Genomic DNA, 21608 nt, shown 5'->3' with positions numbered 1-21608 from the left:
TTCTGTTTATTCAATAAATAAAAAAATACACTTATTTTTAGTAATCAGGGATTACAGTGATGTTTCTCCTCCACCTGTGATGTAAGATACAAGTCGTACAAATATGTTCTACTATAGTTCACAGGTGGGAAATGTTTGTAATCCTTGTTTTTTTCTCAGTATTGAAGGGCCACAAAAAAATCATGAAAATATATTTTAAAAGACTGAATTGTCTTCATATTTATACAGAGTATCTCCTTGATCTTTTTTTTTTTTTTTTAGAATTATTTTTATTAATTTCATGCTTTCCATCACAGAGTCATACTTACAAGTTTTAACCAACCAAAATAATACCCTAACCTTTAACTTAGTTTACACATTTTAAGAGTGAAATCAGGATCACATGAGATATTTACATTTATATCCCAAGACACAACAGAGAAAACACATAAAGTAAAACAAAAATATATATATATAATTAAATCTCTCCATCTCCATGATCTTACTTAAGCACTGTCTACATTTCACTCAAACGCTGCACTGGGATTTAGCAGCAGTACATTTATTTCACACAACGACAATAGATTTTCCTTTGATCCGGGTATCACAGACCAACATTGATCATTATCATGACTTTTACTTCTCCCTTCTCCCTGAAAAGGGTCTTTTCTCCCACCTATCAGAAAAGCTAGTAGAAGCTCAGGGCACACGTCGTCAAGCAGTTAGAAACAGACAAATGTTTGGACCCCTGATGAAATGCAAGTTATTATCTTGAATACATTTTGATCTAAAGACTGATGCTTAAATGTTTGACATGTGTTTCTTAAATAAATACCATAGAAATATTGAAGTTGATGTCTATGTGTGTATGCATCTCTTTCCAAAACAAAAATGTAAAAAAGTAAAAATAAAGAGAAACCTTTCTATTATGTGTGCCCTAGATACAGTTTACAGTAGCTATATTATAATAATTATACTGTATTATTGATAATGCTGTTTCATAGTGTGATAGTGTTTACATGTCTACAATAAAGACCTGCCTCCTCCAAATGTCTTATTCCTATTATGGTTTACTCCCAATATGACCTTACTGAAAGATTACTCATAATGAAATAAGTTTTTGCCTCTGTACGAGGAGTGCCAGACATAACCACTAGGCTATCCAGCTAGGCTAAGCTATCCATGCAATACCTGAGTAATCCTTGAGTGAATCAGGCCCCCAGTTATTTGAAAACACTGCTTTATCCAAACTATGTCCCTTTTGCACCCAAAAATAAAAGATGGCAACAGCCAAAATGATAAACTCTCTGCAACAAATTGATTATTTAAACTTCTGTATTTCCACTTCTAATACTGTAAATAGACTTTGGAAAAACACTTTTAGTTTCATTGTTGCAGTAAATGGTATTTCTTATTGGCCAGCTTTGAAACTGGTAGTGTTATAAAGACCCATGAATAAATAACCTAAATGAGTATAATCGACTTTCATACGTAAACCTTAGAAGTTTTGAACGAGGAAATTGTTCACTTAGAAATGAATTTTTAGAATGAAAACATGAGAGACGTGCAGGCTGCTTGTACAATGTGTGTTGTTTATTTCTTCTACACACACCCAAAGACCGTTTTAGCCGAGGGTACATTGGAGTTTACAATTCTGGTATCGTGACAACAGAACTACTCATGCCTCTGTCATTGGAGGGTGTAGGAGTAATGGAAGGTGCCTTCTTTTTCCAGGTAGCAGTCAAAACTGTGGGTGCCCACTTTAACCTGACGCTGGCAGACTCCCAGCAGGTCATCAAAGACCAGGTCGCTGTCGAAAACCTCAAACATCAGCACGTCATTCTGCTTCGCGTTAAAGTAGGAGAACTCCTCAGTCCACCATGGGTTGACGGTGTCGCGTTGAACTGACGTTTTCCCCAGACCGACTGAAGCAAAGGAAACCTTGACGTAACCGTCTGTGGTTCCGAACAGGTCAGAGGGGAGACCGGTGGCCCTCAGGTTAAAGATCCTGATGTTAGAATGGGCCACATTCAGAGTGCACAGGAGCAGCAGGAGGAGAGGAAGAGAGGAGGCCATGACTGCACAAAACAATGAGGAGAGAACAAAACAAATGATTGTGGAATTATTATTATTATCATAATCATTTTTCACCTTTACAATTTGTGTCAAATTAAATGGGAGCCCCTAAAGGGACACGGACAGGGGACAAAAGGAGGAATAAGGCCACTGAAAAACATTTTCTTGTTCTGACTTTTTTGGGGTTTTTATTCAGACATTAAACTCAGAATGTGAGTTTACACATGTATGTTACAGCTACTGCTGCCAGCTGAAAAATAACAGCTCCCCTGGTTCCAGATAAGATGAACCTGTTTGTTCTCTGTCCACTCACGAGGCGAGTGTGAACATTTAGCTCCAGAACATCTGGTTCTATTTGGACTGTTACACATTTCACGTCTGACACACGTGTTCACCTTCGGATTACTTCATTATTTCTGCAAAAGTAAGGATTAAAGTTAAATTTGCTGTAGAAAATGAGTAATTTAGTAAGGACACTTCAAGTGTTGATGAATTAGCGTGTGTTGGAATTAAATCAGCATTTATGTTATATGAAAAAAAATCAAATCAAGTAAGAGCAGTTTGAGTTGCAGTCACTCTTTTAATGATCTCAACGTTATTTTCAGCCAAGCAGCAGTTTGTTAACAGGTTTAAAAAGTGACCTATATGACACCTATACATGTCACTTTAGAATGAACGTTTCACCCTCTCCAAACTGTTCCCTATGTGACTTAAACTAAGTAGGGACATTTTTACATATTATGTGGGAATGTCTATCAGTCAGAAGTTTCTTGGTGCAAATGGAAGATCTTCTATCTGAAACATTTGGTGTGCAAATCATTATTTGAATGATGATTTTAGATCTTAACCAAAAACCTAAAAACTGCTGCAGTTATCAGTATGACTGCTGCTAATAAGACACCACACACTCAGTTATTAGAGATTTTAACTGATGTTGGTCAGTGTCAGCGCTATGTGCAAACTATTTTATGTGAACAAAATGAGTTGGCTCCTGTTTGAGAGGCACTTTTTACCCTTTTCTGTTGTTATTTAATAAATGACAGAATAAAGAGAGGATCTTTTCTTGGTGGTTTATACATTAATGTTTTATACCCAACATAATGTAAATTGTGTTATTCTGGGAAGTATACGTATTATTACAATGAATAATTCCAGGTAAATAAAAGCACACATATCAGTCAAAGGTCAAAACTTTGCTGAATTTGGCTGATTTAATAAAGCCAAAATGTATAGTACCAAATGAAGAGCTGTTTGGGAGCTTATAAGCCGGCTCTTTTTACTGATCTGAATCAAATTATCCGGATCACTAAAAAGAGCCCATTACTAATTTAAACAACTGAGCTCTCTGTTGCTGCGATGAACTGGACAGGCCAGGTGATGTTTGAGAACAGATACACGTTCAATGCTGCCAGATCTGTCATTGGCGATTACATGCACTTGAGCACGTGTGTTTGAGACTGTTCCCAGTTTGATCAAAGTCTGACTGTGTTGTTTTCATGCACACAGAGATACCTGGTTATTCATATCCCTGTATGATAAATATTAATATCCCTGTCTCTGATTACTGCATCTCATTTGCGCAAGAGCCTGATGTTTTTATTACAACACAGACCGTGCTCCAGCGGACGGTCACCACCGGCATCTCGTCCAAGATTTGGCTCAATGAAATGTTCTTGTTATTATCTTATTATTAAATTACTTTATTTATTCCATTGAAGTATGTTTTTATTTTCTATTTAAATATTTGTTTCCTGACTTACTGTCAATATCTTTTTTTACTTTTATTGCTGTACATTTAGAATTCTCTCTAGATTCACCACTACATGTAAATTAACACTGTTGCATGGATTTTACTGTAGTATCATTGTCTTCTCACATTTTTCATCCACAGAGATCTCTAAAGGAAATCATAATTACTTTAATTAATTGTAGAAAGAGCAAAAGTTTATATTGACCGTATAAAACGTGAACATTTAGGGCAGTAGTGAGCATGGATATGTTGGAAAAATAAAAAAGGATAAATCTGAAGTTTTAGAAGAGGTCTTACCTGAAGTCTTGATACCGTGTTTCTCACCTCTCAGGACGATGTTACATGTATTTAAAGGCTGACAGAGCTCGTATCAGCTTGATAAAAAACAACAACATTCAGAGCACCACAGCTTGCTGCACTCTCAGCATTATGCAATACCAAAACAAATAGATTAAGGTTTTTTTATTTGTCTGTTTCAATCCTCTAGTATCTACACATTAATTCTCTGTCAGGGTCTAAATTTTAAATTTAAATATTGAGCTGATGTTGTTTGTCACTTGATACCACAATTTTAAAGTAAAAGATTAAACCAATTGCACTGTTTCATTCTATTATTTAATCAGGACACATAATATGATGTCATTAAACAAAACTGGATTTGCAAAACAGGCATACTATTGGTTTTTGTGTTTGTTGTGTTGTTGTTTTTTGATAATTTGTAAATGAAACATGTGTTCCAGCTGCTGACTTTGGTCTGTCAGTGTACAGTATGAGACTCTGTGAAGATTTTTTTTTTCAGATTGTGCCACTAATGTCTGTGAGCAGGCCAAGTCTTGTGTTTTTTCAAAACATAAATGGAAAACAAATAGATTAAAAAGTGGCATTAGACAACTCAAAGAAAGAAACACAAGGTGGTGAACTCCTGCAGACACACAACACTGCAGGTTAAGTATTACATTTTGTAACCACCCTGAATGAAACACTGCACATTATGGAACACAGAATCCAAACACAGATTAAAATATAACTATCTAATATTTACTTCTGAGTCTTCTGAGCGCAACAAAAACTGATTTCAAATGCTTTTGATTTCAATTCAATTCAAGGTGCTTTATTAGCATGAATTTATAATAACAGTAGTAATTGAGTATAGTAATAATATTATAAATGAATGGTGTAATTATAGCCTAATAATAGGAATAATGATGAGGCTTCCTATGTCACACATCCTCAGCAAAATGGATCTTAGCAGAATAGATCTGATATTGATGTAGATTTTAGAGCCAAGGTAGCAGCATGGGTAGCAGTGACGTTACTGCACCAATGGGGGCACCAGTGCGCTAAAACTGGATTAAATCTGTCTAGAATTACTGGAAGAAGCAATGAGGAAGAAGCTGCTTAATTTTCTGAGTATTAGTACCCTATTAATCGGGTGTTTTACAGTTTATGTCGTCTGGAGTTTAAGAGGTAAAACTGTTTAAAGGTGTTTTAACCTTTCTTAAGTGTTTTAACCTTTCGTGTTTTGTTTTTCTTCCAAACCGAACACCGTATCCTCCTCGGTCTGACCGGTCTGTTCCCTTCCAGTGCTTGAGTTACCGGTGTATTGGTGTAATGAGTGACCATGTAAACTGGTGACTTTCAGTCAAACGCGTCTGTGGTTGTCGTGGTTACGGCAGCTGTTAAAAATGGAGAAAGTCACCGCAAATGCCTCTTTGTTTGATTTTAATATCTGTTTCCTACACCTGCTGTAACCATGACACCCACAGACGTATACGGCTGAAATTCGCCACTTAACACGGTCACTGGTTAAACCGTAACACCTGTAAACGCTGATAACGTTAGACTACTTGTAGTCTGTGTGTGTGTGTGTGTGTGTGTGTGTGTGTGTGTGTGTGTGTGTGTGTGTGTGTGTGTGTGTGTGTGTGTGTGTGTGTGTGTGTGTGTGTGTGTGTGTGTGTGTGAGAATATTTACAGCGGGTTTTAATCTGCAGAGAGGATGTCTGAGCGGACTCTGGAGTATTTCTTCAGTCGGGGGAGGATCGAGAGGAGAGACACTGTGGAGGTCAGCTGGTCTCACGCTGTGAACAGCAGGAGCAGACTGACCGAGGCTCTGACAGGTGGATGTTTTAAAGACAGGTTATGAGTAATAAACAATGAATTCACTCTTATATAAACCCTTTCTTTATTAGAACACAGAGTAACAACAAACAAATGATGTTGATCTATATCATGTATCATTAAAACAAAGCCTGTTGATATCTCTTAATAGGATTGTCAATACTTTAAACTTTAAATATGAAGGCAGTAAAAAATGCCAAATGGTATCGATAGGTCCACCTGTGTCAATTACATGGCAGCAAAGTAGAAGTCCTAAAGAACCAGTATGGGGTAATTTATTGATTTTAATTAGCCCACCAAAAAATGCAGGCAGACTCCAGCACATTGTCTAAAATGGTACAAATACGCTGGCAACATATTTGTACAATTTAGACAGTGTCACAATGGTGGCATTACTTATTTACATAAATATAATATAAAATATAAAATTATAATAAATAAGTAATTGTTCTTATTTATTGTGATAAATTAAGACTTAAGCAGTTAGATTATTGTGAATGGTCATATTGCAGTAGTGATGAAACTGTGATTTATTGCACAACCCCACTTAGATCTTGTCACTCACACAAAAACAAAACCACGTCATAGTCACAATGAAATGCTTTCCGGTTTTTATTTGTTTACCACATATTGAAGTGGATCCAACAAACAGCTGTACAGTCACAATGAGACGACCGTGAAGAAAAAACATGTTGTTTTTAATCTGACCGCCAACTCTCCCCTCAGGTCCCACGCACATGCTCGAGGCCGACATCATCATGAGAGGTGGAGACCCCCGGGAGCCAATCATGGCTCATCCTCCTGCTACAGACAGTGACATCACACTGAGGGAGTGGCTCCAAGCAGTGAAGGAGCATGATATAGGGATAAAACTGGATTTTAAGAGGTGAGACCCAGCTGAGATTCCTCTCGCTTGTACCTGTCTGTGACATTAACACTGTTGTTTACCCTCCCTGCAGCCTGGAGGCGCTGTCTCCCTCCATGCTCCTGCTGCAGGAGGTGCTGTCTGAGCCGGGCTGTCCTGTGTGGATTAATGCAGACATTCTCCCTGGTCCTGGAGGACGAGCCACACCTCTGCAGCCTCAGTCGTTCCTCTCTGCTGTGAGGACTCTGCCTGCTCACACTGTTCTCTCTCTGGGCTGGACCACCGGATGGACCGCTGGGACCGAGAACCCAGGTACAGACAAGAGATATGAATTATTATTTCATCTTTATTTAAATCTCAGAGAATTGTGTCCTCAGTTTCAATGATGTCAAGAGTACAACACAAACACAATATATAAGCACAAATAGAATAAATACAAATATACAGTCTGTGTGTCGAGTTTCTTTATATGTAAGTACATCAGAGTCATCTGGTGAAGGTTGCTTTAGAACATGAAAACTAAAAATGTGAGAATACATTCATCAAATTATGCTGCTATTTAGTTGTAAAGGCTCAAGTGGACCTCAGCTAAAAAAAGGGTTGGAATGTTTTAATATTAAATGAAAGTATGCACAAGATATATGGAAATTAGAATTTCCACATGTAGGATGTTAATGTTTTAAAATCAAATCCAATCAGAGAGTGAGTATTAAATATAAATGATGTAATAAAGGTTTGTTAAAGCAGGAGAAACTGTGATTTTTTTTTCTGTGTGTGTTTCATTTTTGGTTCAGGTTACAGCTGGGATATGGTGCATACGATGGAGGAAGTCTGTAAGAATCTTAAACATCCCGTCACCTTCCCAGTGCGAGCTGCGCTGATGGCCCAGTCTGCCCCCCAGCTCACCTGGCTGCTGCAGCAGACGGACAGGTGAATAGGAAACACTGTTAGGACAGGAAGTCACACCAGCATCACAACAAACAGCAGATCATCTCTTTGATGAATCATTCTTTTCCGTTTCTGACCTTTAAGATTCACTTCCAAGCTGTTGAATATGTGATACTTTCTCATGTTGTTCTCAGGTACTCGCTCACAGTGTGGACCGGTCAGGATGATGAGTTTACACTTCAGGACCTCCTGCTCTACAGGAAACAGTTTGACATCAGCAGGATTTATTTCGACCTGCCAGATTCACAGAGAACTGAGCTCAGTCAGATGGGCCGAGACAATAACTGAAACTTAATTTAAAACATACTGAGGAGTTTTCAGGATGTGATCACTAGACTCTGAAAGCAGACTGATGCTGGAGAGGGAAAGGTGGAACTGTCCTTTGAGGCCGCTGATGAGGAGCCGAGAGGGGGGGAGGTAGTCATTTCCTTGATGGGAAGAAGAGTGGGTAGATTCCACCACCGCTGCCCAACACAGACGGAGCAAACTTTGAGCCTTAATCCTCGGGAAGACGTTCTGGGGTGGATTGTGTTACAAAATGCATTTTGATTAAGACCAGTATGTGAATCTTTGTCAGTTGGGAAGGTAAGACTGTAATCAGGGACTTCAGAGGACTGTAACACTGTGAGGCCGCAGAGCAGATAACATATTATTTACTGCCCAATTTGAGGACATTTTACAATATTTTGTATTGAATGTTATATCTATATATTCGGCTATGTCTTTTTTCTTTGTTCCATTTCATCTTGTAAATGTAATCCCTATTTACATGTCTCATTTTGCTCAGTGTCTTGTCTTTTATTGTTGTAGTTGTTCTGTTTTTAACCCTAAAACATGTTGAATTACTTCATGTATAAATGGTGCTCTATAAATGAACTTATCTCACCTTAATAGTAAATTAATAAAAGCTAATAAATGCAAACTTATGATTTATAATTTATTCCAGAGAGTTATTCAAGTGTATTCTATATTATTTTAAAAAATCTGCATTTTCCTTCCACTCTTTGATTTTTTTTTTTTAATTACAAAAATCAGAACTTTTGAAAGACTGTTTTTCCGAAAGTATGAAGCAGCATATAGATAAAGTACAAATTTAATAATTTAGCTGTATGTCATTACATCACTGGTTCCTTCCCAACCTTTTTTCCTTTAAGCCCTCTTAATTGTTTCTAAAAAAAAAGTTAATATGTGAAACATCTAAGTTTGTAAACCTCACAGCAGACAAAAGCATTCAGTATCCCTGAAGTGTTGTTGCTTGTGGCAACTGTAAATGTGATGAAAAGGGCCTGAGACTGTTTCACATTTCAAGGATGCAGATTTACTTTTTGAGATAAAAGCTTGTTCTGAAAGGGAAGGATACTGTTTCTCAGTGTGCAGCTCCATAATTACTTTATTCCAACTTTGTTATGCATGTATTGACATTATGTTTTCCTCTGCACAAAATACTTGTGCATCTATTGTTGTTTTATAACAACTGACAAATAATGAAACTATAATAAAGCAGATCAAGTGAACACAATCCATTGTTAAATGTGTTTATATTAAAACAGTTTTCTAGTGAGAAGATGGTTTGAAACCTTTCGATATGCTGAGTTCATTCTGCACTTTTCTTTATTTGAGCCAAGGTTATTCTGTAACATTGAACTTAATATCACAGAAAGTAACAAAGAACACAGACACACACACACACCCACCCACACACACACACACACACACACACACACACCCACCCACACACACACACACACACACACACACACACAGCACAAGTGTGAGTCATGAGACTAACTCCATTCAGCACGATGTTTGATGCTATTAAAAAATATAAGGTCCAAAGTAAAAGTCGACACTTTACTTTTTAGAAATAAAAATTCCAACGGCCTTGATTTTGAAGGTTTATTTTTTAACTTTTTAAAGCAGTTAACTTAAGAGTTTTATAGTCATTAAAAGTTGATCAGTCATAACCTTACAGGTCACCAAAATAAGACGTTGTGTAAAAAGGTTTTACAAGATGAAACTAAACAAATGGACATTTGTCAAAAATCGATCTCATTTTGTGGGTTTTACTTTATCGAATGCATTGACCGGCTTTTCTGCTCTAAAAAAAATAGTCAATTGGGTTGTCCATTGCTCTGGCAAATGACTCTCGATATGCCTGTAAAATTGTCCTCCCCGTTTTGTCCTTTGTGTCACTGTTTGTTTTGTTATTTCACGAATAAAAGGAAAAGAATAATGAATAAAAAATAAATAAAAAATAAGATAAATTAATTTCAATAACTATTGTCAACCATTTACAAGCTGTTTGCTTGAAATGTATCAAAAACATGTTGAAGTGTGCTTTTGGGACTTGGTTTATGACTTAATCTGCTGTGGAGGAATGTAGATGGTCAACATGTATTTTCCTTTGCAGGTACTAATATATCCAGTGTCCAAGTTCATCTGGGTTCACAAAACAGTACATTTAAAGGCTTAAAGGAAGTGACTATTTTACCTCAGAGTGGAATTATATTGATATGAAAATCAACTGTTTTTAGTCTGAAAAGATACATCCGGTGTCCTGAGACCAGATGTGAGATCCTGTGGGATTCAAATAAAGGGCCGATATCCCTTTGGTTTCAGCAAGACTCCAATTATTGTGTTTCACATCAAAACACTTTCCATGCAATTTTAGTTGTGTCGCTTCCGTCATCCCCATCGTTTGGTGTGAGGTGTTCATAAAACTCAGTTCAGGCTGCTTTTTATTGGTCTGACATTCAGATCAAATCAAACATGTTTTATAATTCCAAATGTTTGGTGATTTGGAAATAGTTAACAACCAACAGGAATGCTCCCTCCCAGCCCCAAATATTAAAACAGTAAATATGTCATGTTACTTTAGTTTTTTATCATACTATGTCCAAGTATTAATTTTTTTCAAAGGTTTTGTTTTAATTAGTTATTTGATGCAAAAAGAGCAGATGTTATCATTATTGGGTATAACCGAGTGTCTGCTTCAAACACAAGAATCTGTTCCAATGTGGACTACCTGCATCTGAGATAAAAATGAATTATGTGGAATAAACAGGCATTATTAAGATCTATGGTGCATTGACCTCTATTTACAGATTCTACATAGAAATGTAGTGGATTGTCAGCATGGGAAGTGTTCTGGTGTCCATTTGTAGTACACTTGTAGTCCTATCTATACTGACCAATCACATATCAGCAGACTTTGGTGTATGCAGGAAAAACAGTCCGTACAGACAGGAATAAAAGAAGGAACTGTATCTACGCTTTACCTGCTCCCATCAGTGGTATTCTAAAAAGGATTTATGCTCCTCTATAAAAAGATATAAGTGCAGCTAATAAACTGTTCAAGATCAAACATTTAAACTTGAGGCATAAATCTGCTTCATGCTGTCACAAAAGTGATAAGTCCGACCTTATCCAGAGTTGAGATTTCCAGACTACCTAAAAGGCATCAGAAATGATCCACCACCATTTTTCAAAGCAACATTTTAAAAGTTGTTTTCCTTTCCTGGGCAAAGCCTTTATTTTTTACTTTTTACAAATCAGGAAAAGGAAGTCTGGCCTGGAAGTTATTTAACGCTAACCACAGGTTTCACCAATTTCACAGAGAAACTATGAATTCCTGGAGTAATTTATTCAATGTTGATTGGGTTCTGAGTTTATTTGTGAACCAATGGAGAAAAAGTTTATACAGAGAGGGTTTTTTTCTGCCATTTCTTCCGGTGTTTTGTCCTTTACCATCTCGTCAACAGGCCTTGTCCAGGTCATTTCTTAGTAAAACACTAGCTGAGAATGTTTATTTTTTTCTTAGATTGAAGTGTCATATTTATTCTTGTGTGTTTCATTACATATACATTTTCCTTGTAAATAAGAGAAAAATAATGTCTGTCAAGAGAAGACCAAAAAAGTACATCAACTATATTTAGACTTAAAGTGCACATGAGCTGGTATCGGCAATGGTGAAGTAGTCACAGTACAGCAATGAATGAAATTGGTAAGAGATCATTTTTTTCCCTAATACATGCAATATTTAATTCTACTGGCCAAAAGTTTCCTTGAAGTTGGCCAGTTGTTGAATCTGCTCACTCTGCATTGAGTGGCGTCTCCACAGCATTTTTTTGACTTTGGAATCCCTGGGGAAGCCTGGTGCACAGGGTAGAAAAGGCTTTGACCCTGTATGAACAGCATTCAGTGTCTTGCTGCTGCCACTCAAAGGGTAAGAAGCACTAGAAGTGACCCCGATATCTGGTATAGGAGCATGGGGATTGAGAGGAGGGAGATATCCAGGGCGAGTGTGGGCGATGTGATCCAGAAGAAGGGCTCCTGACCCTCTTCGCTCCAGCCCTGCTGCTCCTCTTTTGGGGACAAAGCTCTCCAATGATTCCCTAGATCCTGACAGAGTAGACGATACACTGTTGACCAGTTTGGACTTTTCTGTTCCTGTTCCATTCCCTGCAATATTTTTGGAGCTATTATCTTGGCTGCCAAACTGTGGTAACTGAGAGTCTGAGCTGTAGTGGTCAATGCCGATGTTCCTCAGACGGAAAACATTCTGCTGAATGTCTTGGAGCAAGTTTGGGTGGGAAGCAGAATGTGGTGAACTTGCAGCACTGTCATATGACATCTTTCTGCCAAAGACTCTTTTTCCACATCCTGCCCTAGTCTCATTTCCTGAAATGTTTTCCAGTGCTCTGAGAAGTCCTGATGAGTCTTTGACATCGATGCTGTGGTGGCGTGAGACAGCTGGAGGTCTTCCATGGAATGCAAGGCCGTTCACTCTAAAGGACAACTCCTCCTCAGGTGTGATTTCTGCTGGCTCCTCAGTTAAAGAGGAGGCCTGGCTTTGCTGGAGCAACAGGGAGGAACTTTTGGACCACTGCTCGGACTGTAACCTCTGGAGGTTAAGTCGTTTATCCACCCCAGGAATGCGTAAAGGACTAGGATGATGGTTTGGAGAGCTTGGGCGAGATGTGATTAAACCAGGCCCTGAGCATAAACACTGGGGATCCCTGAGGCCAAGAAGGGGACTGCCAGGCTGGGGAGAAACACTTGCTGAGGAGCCCTGTGGAGGAGTTCGTAGCTGGAACTCAAATGGCCACATGCAAGAGGATGTCGGGGTGTAATGCATTCGCTCCTCAAGATCAGGAGGTGGAGGGACATTGAGGTACTGCTTTGTCATCTGATGGCCTGATGGCAGTTTGTTGGTGGTGATGATGATAACCTCCTTACCCTTTGCTTTACAGGCGTCCAGGAGGACCCTCAGGACGTCACTGTTGCCTGAATTGACAGCATAAACCAAAGCTGATAAACCGGTGTGATCCTCCAGAGTTGGATCAGCTCCACTGCTCAGCAGAAGGGACAGAATTTCAGCTCCAGCTTGTTCGAGGCATGCATGCATCAAAGCCGTTTTTCCTGTCTTATCTTGGATGTTTGGATCAGCGCTATTTTCCAGAAGATACCTAGTGGGAGAAAAGGTAACAGTTATAAAACCACGAAACTCCTGAATTGAAGCTAATAATCTTCAATGGCAAAACATTATTTTAAGAGGCTGTTTGTACCTTGCATTAACATCCGTCCTGGGGGAACTGATATACAGTAAAGGGGATAGCTCATCATAGGTGTGAACACACCCTAATGTGCCCTGAAGATGGGTCGGGAACCGACAGCTCAGACCACATACAGAGGTAGTCTGGCATACATTTTTCCATATTGTTTCAGTAGTATAAACACTCATGCATCCTCGGCAGCATTAAGGACCGCCCCCTCAACTGGTAGAACAAGCTGCCTCCCTCTGGGTGTAACCAATGATGCATCCAGCCTTTTCAAACCAGACGGCACTTATTTGCATGTGAGGCAGGGGAATTAATGCTGATCTCAAGTACTCTGCAGAGATGCATTGTTAATGCAGTGTAAATGCCCGTACTTAAAAGAAAAATATGTAAGATAACTATTGAATTAAATTATAAATTGACCTCACTATATCATCAGACATTAGGGAAAAATGCTACGTTAAAGAACTGGCTTCACTCAAAAAAATGTAGGCGCCAGTAGGGCTATGTCCTCCTTCTAAGTTTAGATTCAGGTCCAAAATGGTATGTCGTTTTGACCTGAGAAGGAAGGTGGTTTTAAGACATCCCCAAATGAACGTTTTGGATGCCCCTTGGTTTGCCAGGCAAACGGCAAACCAACAGGTGTTGCAGCGATGGAAGCGGGCAAGTGAACTGGTTCAGATATAATTCTGGCTGACCTAAAAAGCCTCTGCATGTTTTCTAATAAGCTCCATGAACAGAAACATGGAAGAACTGGGATAAATATTGGAGATGCTTTTGAAAAATGGAGAGAGGTTCGAACCCAGAAAGATTTCAAGACTGATGCAGAGCTGGTTAGACTGAAGCTTCAGTGTCTGCGACATGGCAACGTGCCGATCAATTCTAGGTAGGAGGGGGCAGAGGAAGACAGCCATGTTCAATGTTTTTAATTTGGAGCGCATTACCAATTTTAAATGCTATGGAATCAGAGTTACATATCACTCCTTTATGAGTTATCCACTTTTTATCAGATCAGCCTGGATGGATGTTAATGCAAGGTAAAAACAATATCAATATCCTGATAAAGCATACCGAACCATCTTCTGTTTGGGTACACTCTGTGAATCTATGTGGCGTGTCTTGCAGGCCACCATGAGTGGCGTCTCGCCTTGTTCGTTACTCTCATTTATGTAGGCCCCACCCTCCAGGAGAAGACGGGTAAGACGCAGACGACACAAATAGACAGCCTTCAGCAGAGAATTGCCATCTGTTCGGACCTCTGTTGATTCATCCATTGTGAGGATCTTGGCTTCCTTAAAATCACCTTCAGTGTCGATAAGATGAAGCACCGTCACTTGTTCGTCCAAGGATCCACACAGTCTAGTTCCTGCAGAGAAAAAGAGGTAGACTAAAGTTTCGAGTGAAGATCTTCACGTTTGCAGCCATAGAGGTCTATTGAATCTGTGGATCCTCAAAACACAACAGAACTGCAGATACATAGCTGATCTCACAGTGAATCTTTGCTTTCTCTCTGAAACCAGACTTCTGCAATCCCACTGTAAGACTGCTTTGTACCCCAGATTCTCAAATGACTAGAATACAAAATTAAATGCAATCGAATCAGATTTGTCGCTTAGATACAAAGCTTCAATATTTGTTCCTTTTTTAAGGTCCGCACCTCAACAAACTCCTATTGTACCTGTAAGAACCATATTGTCCTGAATATAGTATGACCTTGGGTATAAAACGAACCCCCACTTTTCAAGACAAATTTTTAGAAAACATACTTTTTGAAGAGCAAATGTTTTGTTTTGTTTTTTAAAAAGAAAACAATAAAAACAAAAGAGATTAGGTATTTTAGTTCTCCACAACTTCTCTGCAAATTTGACCATTCACCCGATATATCCCAAAGACATCAACACTGATGTAAAAGACAAGACTGGGACAAAAAGATAAGGCATACCACTTTGTACAGTGGGGTTGCCATTATTAACCTTACATTATTCATTTAGGACTCCAAATTGCACATTATTGTGAACGTAATTGGAAAAGTGTAGCTATCTCATAGACTGTATATAAGAAGTCTATGCAGCCACAAAGATATCACCCATTGCTGTATGAATTACCTTTCAGAGCCTCAAGTTTGGCATTTAGGCCAAAACCATTTTTTAAAACCAGGAGTGACCATAACTGGAAAGAGGGTGGATACATCTTGCTTCGCCTTTATGTTAGTTGACAAATGACCATGGTGAAAGCTTAAAAACAACTAGCAATTATACGATAAGCTCATCAGTATACTTGGGTATAGAAGGGAGTAGGCTAGTTTTCTCATCTATTTTCTCTGCAATCGGACCTATTTACTCAACCAGAGGCAAGGCCCACCTGCTGGCCATTTAACAGGATGCAGGTTTATGACACTACATTGGCTTCACTTTTGAAACCATGAGTCTTCGTCCCCATCTTATATAAAGTATTTTTTGTCTATTTTTTGTCTCCTTCATGGCCAGGGTAGTTTCTATCAAATTTTCATCCATCCATAAAGACATGCACCTTCTTGTGTTGGACACTAGAAAGCATCATTCTTATAAGTGGAAACATGATATAACAAAGTTCAAGAAGCAACTCACAAATGTCAGAATGGTGAAAGATGACCATTGGCCAAGACTGGCATCAAATGGGCACACCATTTTCCAAAAATAATGACATTTGAACAATCAAGGTTAAACCTTTGACGTGTTGTCTTTGAGCTATTTCTAATGAAATATGGGGTTTCAGTGTTTTGCAATTCGTTACATTCTGTTTTTATTTACATTGAACAAAGCATCCCAAACTTTTTGGGAAACGGGGTCTTACAAGAAGTAAATTAAATTCTGCCTTTTTTGTTTTGAAATGTTATGTGACCAAACGTAATCGATGTGATGCAACTAGCACTCAGCCACTTTTATATTTTCAAAGTAGAGCTCAGATGAAAAAGGTCAAAGAGCCTCCGATTCTACAAATCCAAAATTCATTTAAGACACACTTTTGTCCAAAGCGATGAACATCAGAGAGTAAGTACAACACAAGCGATGATCTACAGAGGAGGAAACAAGGTTGGTGAGTGCAAACCAAAAGCTTTAAGCCGGATCAGACACAGGTGCCGACTGGCAGTGCACAGAGGTTAAAGTTAAAGTTAATATATCATAATCAACAGCTATATCGACAGAGTTCTAATCAGCACTAAAGCCATCCTAAATATCCTCATAATCAATATCATTCAGTGTGTAGGTGGTCCTGAAAGAGATGGGTCTTTAGCTTTTTCTTAAAGGTGCAAAGGGACTCTGCAGAACGAAAGGAGACACCCTAATATGTTATAAAGCTGAGAATCAATGAGGTGCTTAAAACAAATCAAGTTAACCTCTCAGATGAAGACACATTATCCACAAATGCACGAGTATGATCAGATAGTCAAAGTCTTCATCTTTATACTCACAGTTCTGTATCTGACCTATGTTGTTATAACATGTTTCATTGAATGTTACATCATTTTGCAGTATGTGTATTCTGAAGCTCCTTGTACCTCAGTGTGCAGCCTTTCTGTCTGTTGCCTTGAATCCTCACAGTGAATGTCAGACGTCTGAGAAGATTATGCATTCATATGTCTGCTTTTGTGTTAACCCTTCAACATTCACTATAATAGTTGCTGCTTTGACTGCAATAACAGCAGTTTAAAATCCCAAATCACAACAGCTGCTATATGTAGAGGCAGTGTGAAGTAGTGATAGACAGACAGTTAAAGGGAAGAACTTCATTTTCATTTGGTAACAGATGTCAGAACAGAAAGTGTTCGTCATCTGCCTGTTTTCACTCCTGCAGCTTGTGTGAGTGGCCTTGTGTCTCTTATCCAAGTATGTAAAACTGACGGATGACTTATTCTCAGTGTATCTGCCAAGATCAGACAACACAATATCAGCACTACGATGTCCTAAATACAGAAAAATGAGTCATACTGTGTGGTCTGGCATCATGGAATATAACTGCAGCATCAGGATGCCTTACATCCAGACTTAAAGAAAAAAAAATCTTTAAGTCTCTACCATCGTCAGTCACCGTGATTAAAATGGACACATGAAGAGTGAACAGAGAATAGTAATGATTTCCACTACAGAAGAGACGGAAGGGCTACTTGACTATTAATGGACGAAGCCTGCAGGTGTGTCTTTCCCTCTGGGTCTGGAGAGTTCCCCGTTGAGCATTTAAAATAAGTCTTGTGTTGGAGTTTGTAATATTACAAATTCAAAATGATTTGAATTTGAATGGAAATGCATACTGGCACCCAATATCGGTCGACCCCTTATTTAAATCACAACAAGAACATATCTGAACCCAACCTTTGTAAAAAATATCTCAATACTCTGGTAAAGTAGCACAACATGATATAAAATGGAAAGAACTTCATTTTAGTGAAAAGTGGGATTAAATTGAATTTAAGGGACGTGTTTCTTGCTTTTATGTAGAAATAATTGGACGTGTTCATAACTTTTTGGAAATTATGGATTTTCTGAGGATTTTTGCCTAACTTTTGTCTTCTCTCTATTCTTTACTTATTTAAAGTTACTCACTGTGTGTCTGTTGATGTTTTATCCATTTGGTTATTCTAATGACATGTTACTGCCAGTACTTAATAACACTAGTGGTGTCTTTACAATGCTGTAATGGTTTATTTGTGAGGAGTGTAATGTACTGTATGTGTGAAGAGCTGCAGGTTTGGACCTCAGCATGGAGCCTTTTCTGTAGGGTGACATTCAAACCCCCCCAGCAGAGCTTGTTTGAGGGGTCAGGTCTGGCCTTCAACGAGCGCCAACACAGACAGAATAACTAATGAGCAAGGCAGCAGAGAAAATGTCATTCCTTAACATTTAATCACTCCTCTTGTAAAGGCCAGAGAGGCTCCTTCATTTCACACAACTGAGAGGGACTGAGATATTATTATTAAATCATTCAAATGAAAATCTTTGTATGGTGCTGACAAGAAAAATACAAAATCTTCTGCTGTGTGTCTTTCTTTTTGTCACTTCTGTTTTATTCCTGAGATAAGCACAATATAGACATTACAATGGACTGTCCATTGTTTTTGTGTGTGTGCAATTTAGAACATTTAACTCACACAACCCAACAACAACTGAGTTACCTTATTAATATAGAAGATCCTTTAATTTAGACATCAGTGAGTTATCAATTATCAATGAGAGATCGAACATTGGTTGGCACATTCCAAGGGGTCTTCACCCAGTTTGGGTATTACTGTGATCAGGGCTATGTTTAGGTTTCTGAGAAAAATGTTGTTTCAACACATACTTTATGTTTCCAACCATACTGGTCTCAGAATATCCCAATTGTTAGATAGAGCTCTACTGGCATGCCTTCTATACGTTGGGTACTGCCCTTGTTTTCAGCTTTGTCTGCTTTAAATAACTCATTCAGTGTAATAGTAGTGTCAAAGTTTTACTGTTCTCTAAAGTAAGTGTAGGGAGGTCCAACCCACTAAATAATTTGTGAAGTCATCTTCCAAAGGAAACAAACCACTAGAACTACACAACTAATTATTGAATATCTCTTATTTCTTTAGTCGTAGACACAACTCCAAGTTTAGCACATCTGATTGTTGGTATGAACCGCTTAGCTTCTTGTTGCTTAAGCACCAATGCCAAAAGGCAGCTTGGCCTGCTCCATTCTAATTCATACTTTATATGCAATAATAAAGTAATAATACTGTTTGTTTAATATGGATCAAATGTTCTGCCCATCTTTGTTTTGTTTTGAGCTGATTTTCTTTTGTATATGTAGTCACCTCCGCAAGGCAAGAGCTAGTATCTTTCTCATTCTTGCGCAAGCTAATCTGAATGTTGTCTTTTTTGTTGAGGACCATGCCAAACTTCTTCGCCTGGATGTCTGATTTGTCTTTCAAAGAACAGTGAAAGTTGTCATTTTCAAGGGTATTTTGAAGCGAGACCTTTAACATGTGGGCCAGACTTTCTTAAAGAGATTCCATCTCTGTAGCCATCGTTCATTTGATTAGCATAGCTAATTCCTCCGGTGACTTGTTACACTGGCCTTCTGCTGGAATCCTGCTTCTTAGCTGTGCTTGGAACTTGTGCTTTGATTGCCAATGAGCCTAAATAATGTAAAGGAAGGTTTTGAATCAGAGCTCGTTGCCATGTTGCCTCGTCCCTCTGCTGTCTTACTCCAGTCCATAAAAACATTTTTTGGGCCTGTGTGCATTGAAACCACTTTTTGTGCTTGCAGCGCCCATGACCTCAGTTTCACAGCACTTCTCACCAGCCCATATTGTTGCTAGGTTACGAAAGTTAACTCTGCTTCCCTCGTGATATTAGTTTGGTTTTAGTATTACTGTGGGCTTAATATTGTTATTTTTTATTCAAGAAAATATCCCCAAGAAAACATGAAAACAATGTACAGTATATGAATCCTGTCCTGGCATTTACAGCAGCCCAAGACCTGGACCTGTTGAATAGACAAGTCAGGTTTTTTTTAGCCTCCACCATTGTTGTTGACCAAGCTGATATCAGAAGTTCTGCCCCTTCTTGATTTTGATTAGTCAGTTTGGGAGAAGATGTTAATCATCTCTGCCCATAACAGCTACTTTCAATATTCTGCCTTAAAATGTTCAACAACTGGTTTTTTATATATATATATATATTTATTTATTTATTTATTTATTTTTCCTCTCTTCTTTCACTACAACTTAGTGGTAATGTAATAATCATGTAAATATACTGAAAATCTAATTTCCCATCTTTTGTGCAGTCCTGTGTCAGTTAAAATGACCTTGAACATGTATAGAAGGCTAATCCATTCACTTTTCTCCATCATTGCATGACTCACAGAACTTCAGACAAGATTTGATCTTTTTTGATGCTTTGTACGAATTCAATTCAAAAGAAAACAAAATAGTTTGGAAGCACACTTATCCCAACCTGGATATGATTCATACTTTTTAAATTCTGCATAGGAAAACAGGATTTCTGTGTCATGGCATCATATCTAAATGTAGTTGGAGTCAGAAGATGTACAAAATGTAATGTAGTTCTGGATATATTTAACTTACAGACGTGTTGGCTTTCTAAAGATCTTTATATAAATATGTCTACTGTCAAGATTAAACTCTCATCTCACCTTTTAAGGACATTTGCAAAGAAACAACAAACTGTAACTCATCATTTAACTTCTTTTCTGCAGAAAAAGAAACTTACCTGAATGCGTCTCATTCTTCAGTATGAAAGGTCCAGGTCCAGGTCCAAGTCCAGGTCCAGATCCAGGTCCAGGACCAGGTCCAGGTCCAGGTCCCTCCTGTTGACAGGTCAGTCAGAGTCCAGCCTGATGACAAATCAGTCAGTCACTCAGCAGAGATCTGTGCCGGGAGTGACTGATGAAGGAGGGATGAAGACTAATATACGTCAGATCAGTGTGGAAGGACGGCCTATAGCAGCTGAGAAGCAGGAAGCACTCAACCAATGACAGCACATCTCATTGTGCAGCAGCCTCAGTGCAGCAGACAGGGGTCTTTGGTGAAGTATTTGCGCAGGTAAGACTAATTTCTTTTCAACTTCAGGTATTCAGTCTGCTGATGTGTGGAGGGACAATAGCGGCGCTGACGTCACTGAACAGTTCAAGGCGATGACAGATTTATTCTGGTGAGGATTACACAACAGAGAGCTTCAGTCACTTCATGGATGTATTTCCATATACAGAAGTCAATGATGGAGAACGGATGTGAAAATAAGTCACCTGAATGCTTTAGAGACTGACAAGGATGTAGATTTGATATCTCAGAAAGGTTTAATAACCCGTTGTCCTCTGTTGTGTGAGAATTAAAAACAATTGTAATGTCAGTTTGATGAAATGTTTAAACTGTCCCTTCCTGAGTGATGAAGTCCTTGGAAAAGCTCATCAGAAATGAGGTTTAAACGCAGGTGGAAACATCTATTGACCCCTGCAGTTTGCATATAGGTCTGGCAGGGGGGTGGAAGACGCAATTGTCTCTCAATTAAATATTTTGTATCGTCACCTTGATGGGATCAAAGCTCATGCTAGGCTTTTATTTATAGATTTCCCTTCTGCTTTTAATACCATACAGCCTCATCTTTTAGCAGAAAAACTCATTCCCAATTTTAAGTTGGATCTTGTAGGCTGGGTACTAGACGTTTTAACTGAGAGGTCTCAATGTGTGAGAGTAAACGGCTCTTTTTCCAATCAGCTGTACTCCTCCATTGGTTCTCCTCAAGGATGTTGTCTCTCCCGTTTATTATTTATCTTGTACACAAATGACTGCTGT

The 21608-nt window shown here is 38.5% G+C and overlaps 3 protein-coding genes across 6 annotated transcripts; 1 reads left to right on the top strand and 2 right to left on the bottom strand.

Moving 5' to 3' along the window:
• Positions 1-1551: 1551 nt before the first annotated feature.
• On the bottom strand, positions 1552-4236 carry LOC109989426 (perforin-1). Its single transcript, XM_020641160.3, has 2 exons — positions 4103-4236; positions 1552-2057 (listed from the first exon to the last, which is right to left on the bottom strand). Exon 2 carries the CDS (start codon positions 2053-2055, stop codon positions 1669-1671), a length of 387 nt encoding a protein of 128 aa, XP_020496816.1. The 5' UTR covers positions 2056-2057; positions 4103-4236; the 3' UTR covers positions 1552-1668.
• Positions 4237-5163: 927 nt separating this feature from the next.
• On the top strand, positions 5164-9255 carry fam151b (family with sequence similarity 151 member B). 4 transcript variants are annotated; one of them, XM_020641142.3, is made up of 6 exons: positions 5164-5272; positions 5797-5922; positions 6650-6809; positions 6883-7100; positions 7583-7718; positions 7871-9255. In XM_020641142.3, exons 1-6 carry the CDS (start codon positions 5188-5190, stop codon positions 8022-8024), a joined length of 879 nt encoding a protein of 292 aa, XP_020496798.2. In that variant the 5' UTR covers positions 5164-5187; the 3' UTR covers positions 8025-9255. The 4 variants fall into 4 exon arrangements, with proteins under 4 accessions (XP_020496798.2, XP_065819454.1, XP_065819456.1 ...); XM_065963382.1 differs by having other exon boundaries at positions 5172-5373; XM_065963384.1 differs by having other exon boundaries at positions 5186-5288.
• A 2394-nt stretch (positions 9256-11649) lies between these two features.
• ankrd34bb (ankyrin repeat domain 34Bb) lies at positions 11650-20665 on the bottom strand. Its single transcript, XM_020641121.2, has 3 exons — positions 20527-20665; positions 14366-14660; positions 11650-13204 (listed from the first exon to the last, which is right to left on the bottom strand). The coding sequence occupies exons 2-3, from the start codon at positions 14566-14568 to the stop codon at positions 11782-11784; spliced, it is 1626 nt and encodes a 541-aa protein (XP_020496777.1). The 5' UTR covers positions 14569-14660; positions 20527-20665; the 3' UTR covers positions 11650-11781.
• Between the last annotated feature and the right edge of the window lie 943 nt (positions 20666-21608).

The sequence above is a fragment of the Labrus bergylta genome, chromosome 2 (assembly GCF_963930695.1).
Source record: "Labrus bergylta chromosome 2, fLabBer1.1, whole genome shotgun sequence".
NCBI lineage: Eukaryota > Metazoa > Chordata > Actinopteri > Labriformes > Labridae > Labrus > Labrus bergylta.
The sequence above is the reverse complement of the archived record's forward strand: the minus strand, read 5'-3'. Positions and strand labels throughout refer to the sequence as shown.

Excerpts from the sequence above, each read along its gene's own strand:
- LOC109989426 (XM_020641160.3), bottom strand. The coding sequence starts at position 2,055 with ATGGCCTCCTCTCTTCCTCTCCTCCTGCTGCTCCTGTGCACTCTGAAT.
- ankrd34bb (XM_020641121.2), bottom strand. The coding sequence starts at position 14,568 with ATGGATGAATCAACAGAGGTCCGAACAGATGGCAATTCTCTGCTGAAG. Across the intron at positions 13,205-14,365 it reads CCCAAACAGAAGATGGTTCG|GTATCTTCTGGAAAATAGCG; the intron begins GTATGCTTTATC and ends TTCTCCCACTAG.
- fam151b (XM_020641142.3), top strand. The coding sequence starts at position 5,188 with ATGAGGAAGAAGCTGCTTAATTTTCTGAGTATTAGTACCCTATTAATC. Across the intron at positions 6,810-6,882 it reads ATAAAACTGGATTTTAAGAG|CCTGGAGGCGCTGTCTCCCT; the intron begins GTGAGACCCAGC and ends CCCTCCCTGCAG. Across the intron at positions 7,719-7,870 it reads CTGCTGCAGCAGACGGACAG|GTACTCGCTCACAGTGTGGA; the intron begins GTGAATAGGAAA and ends TGTTGTTCTCAG.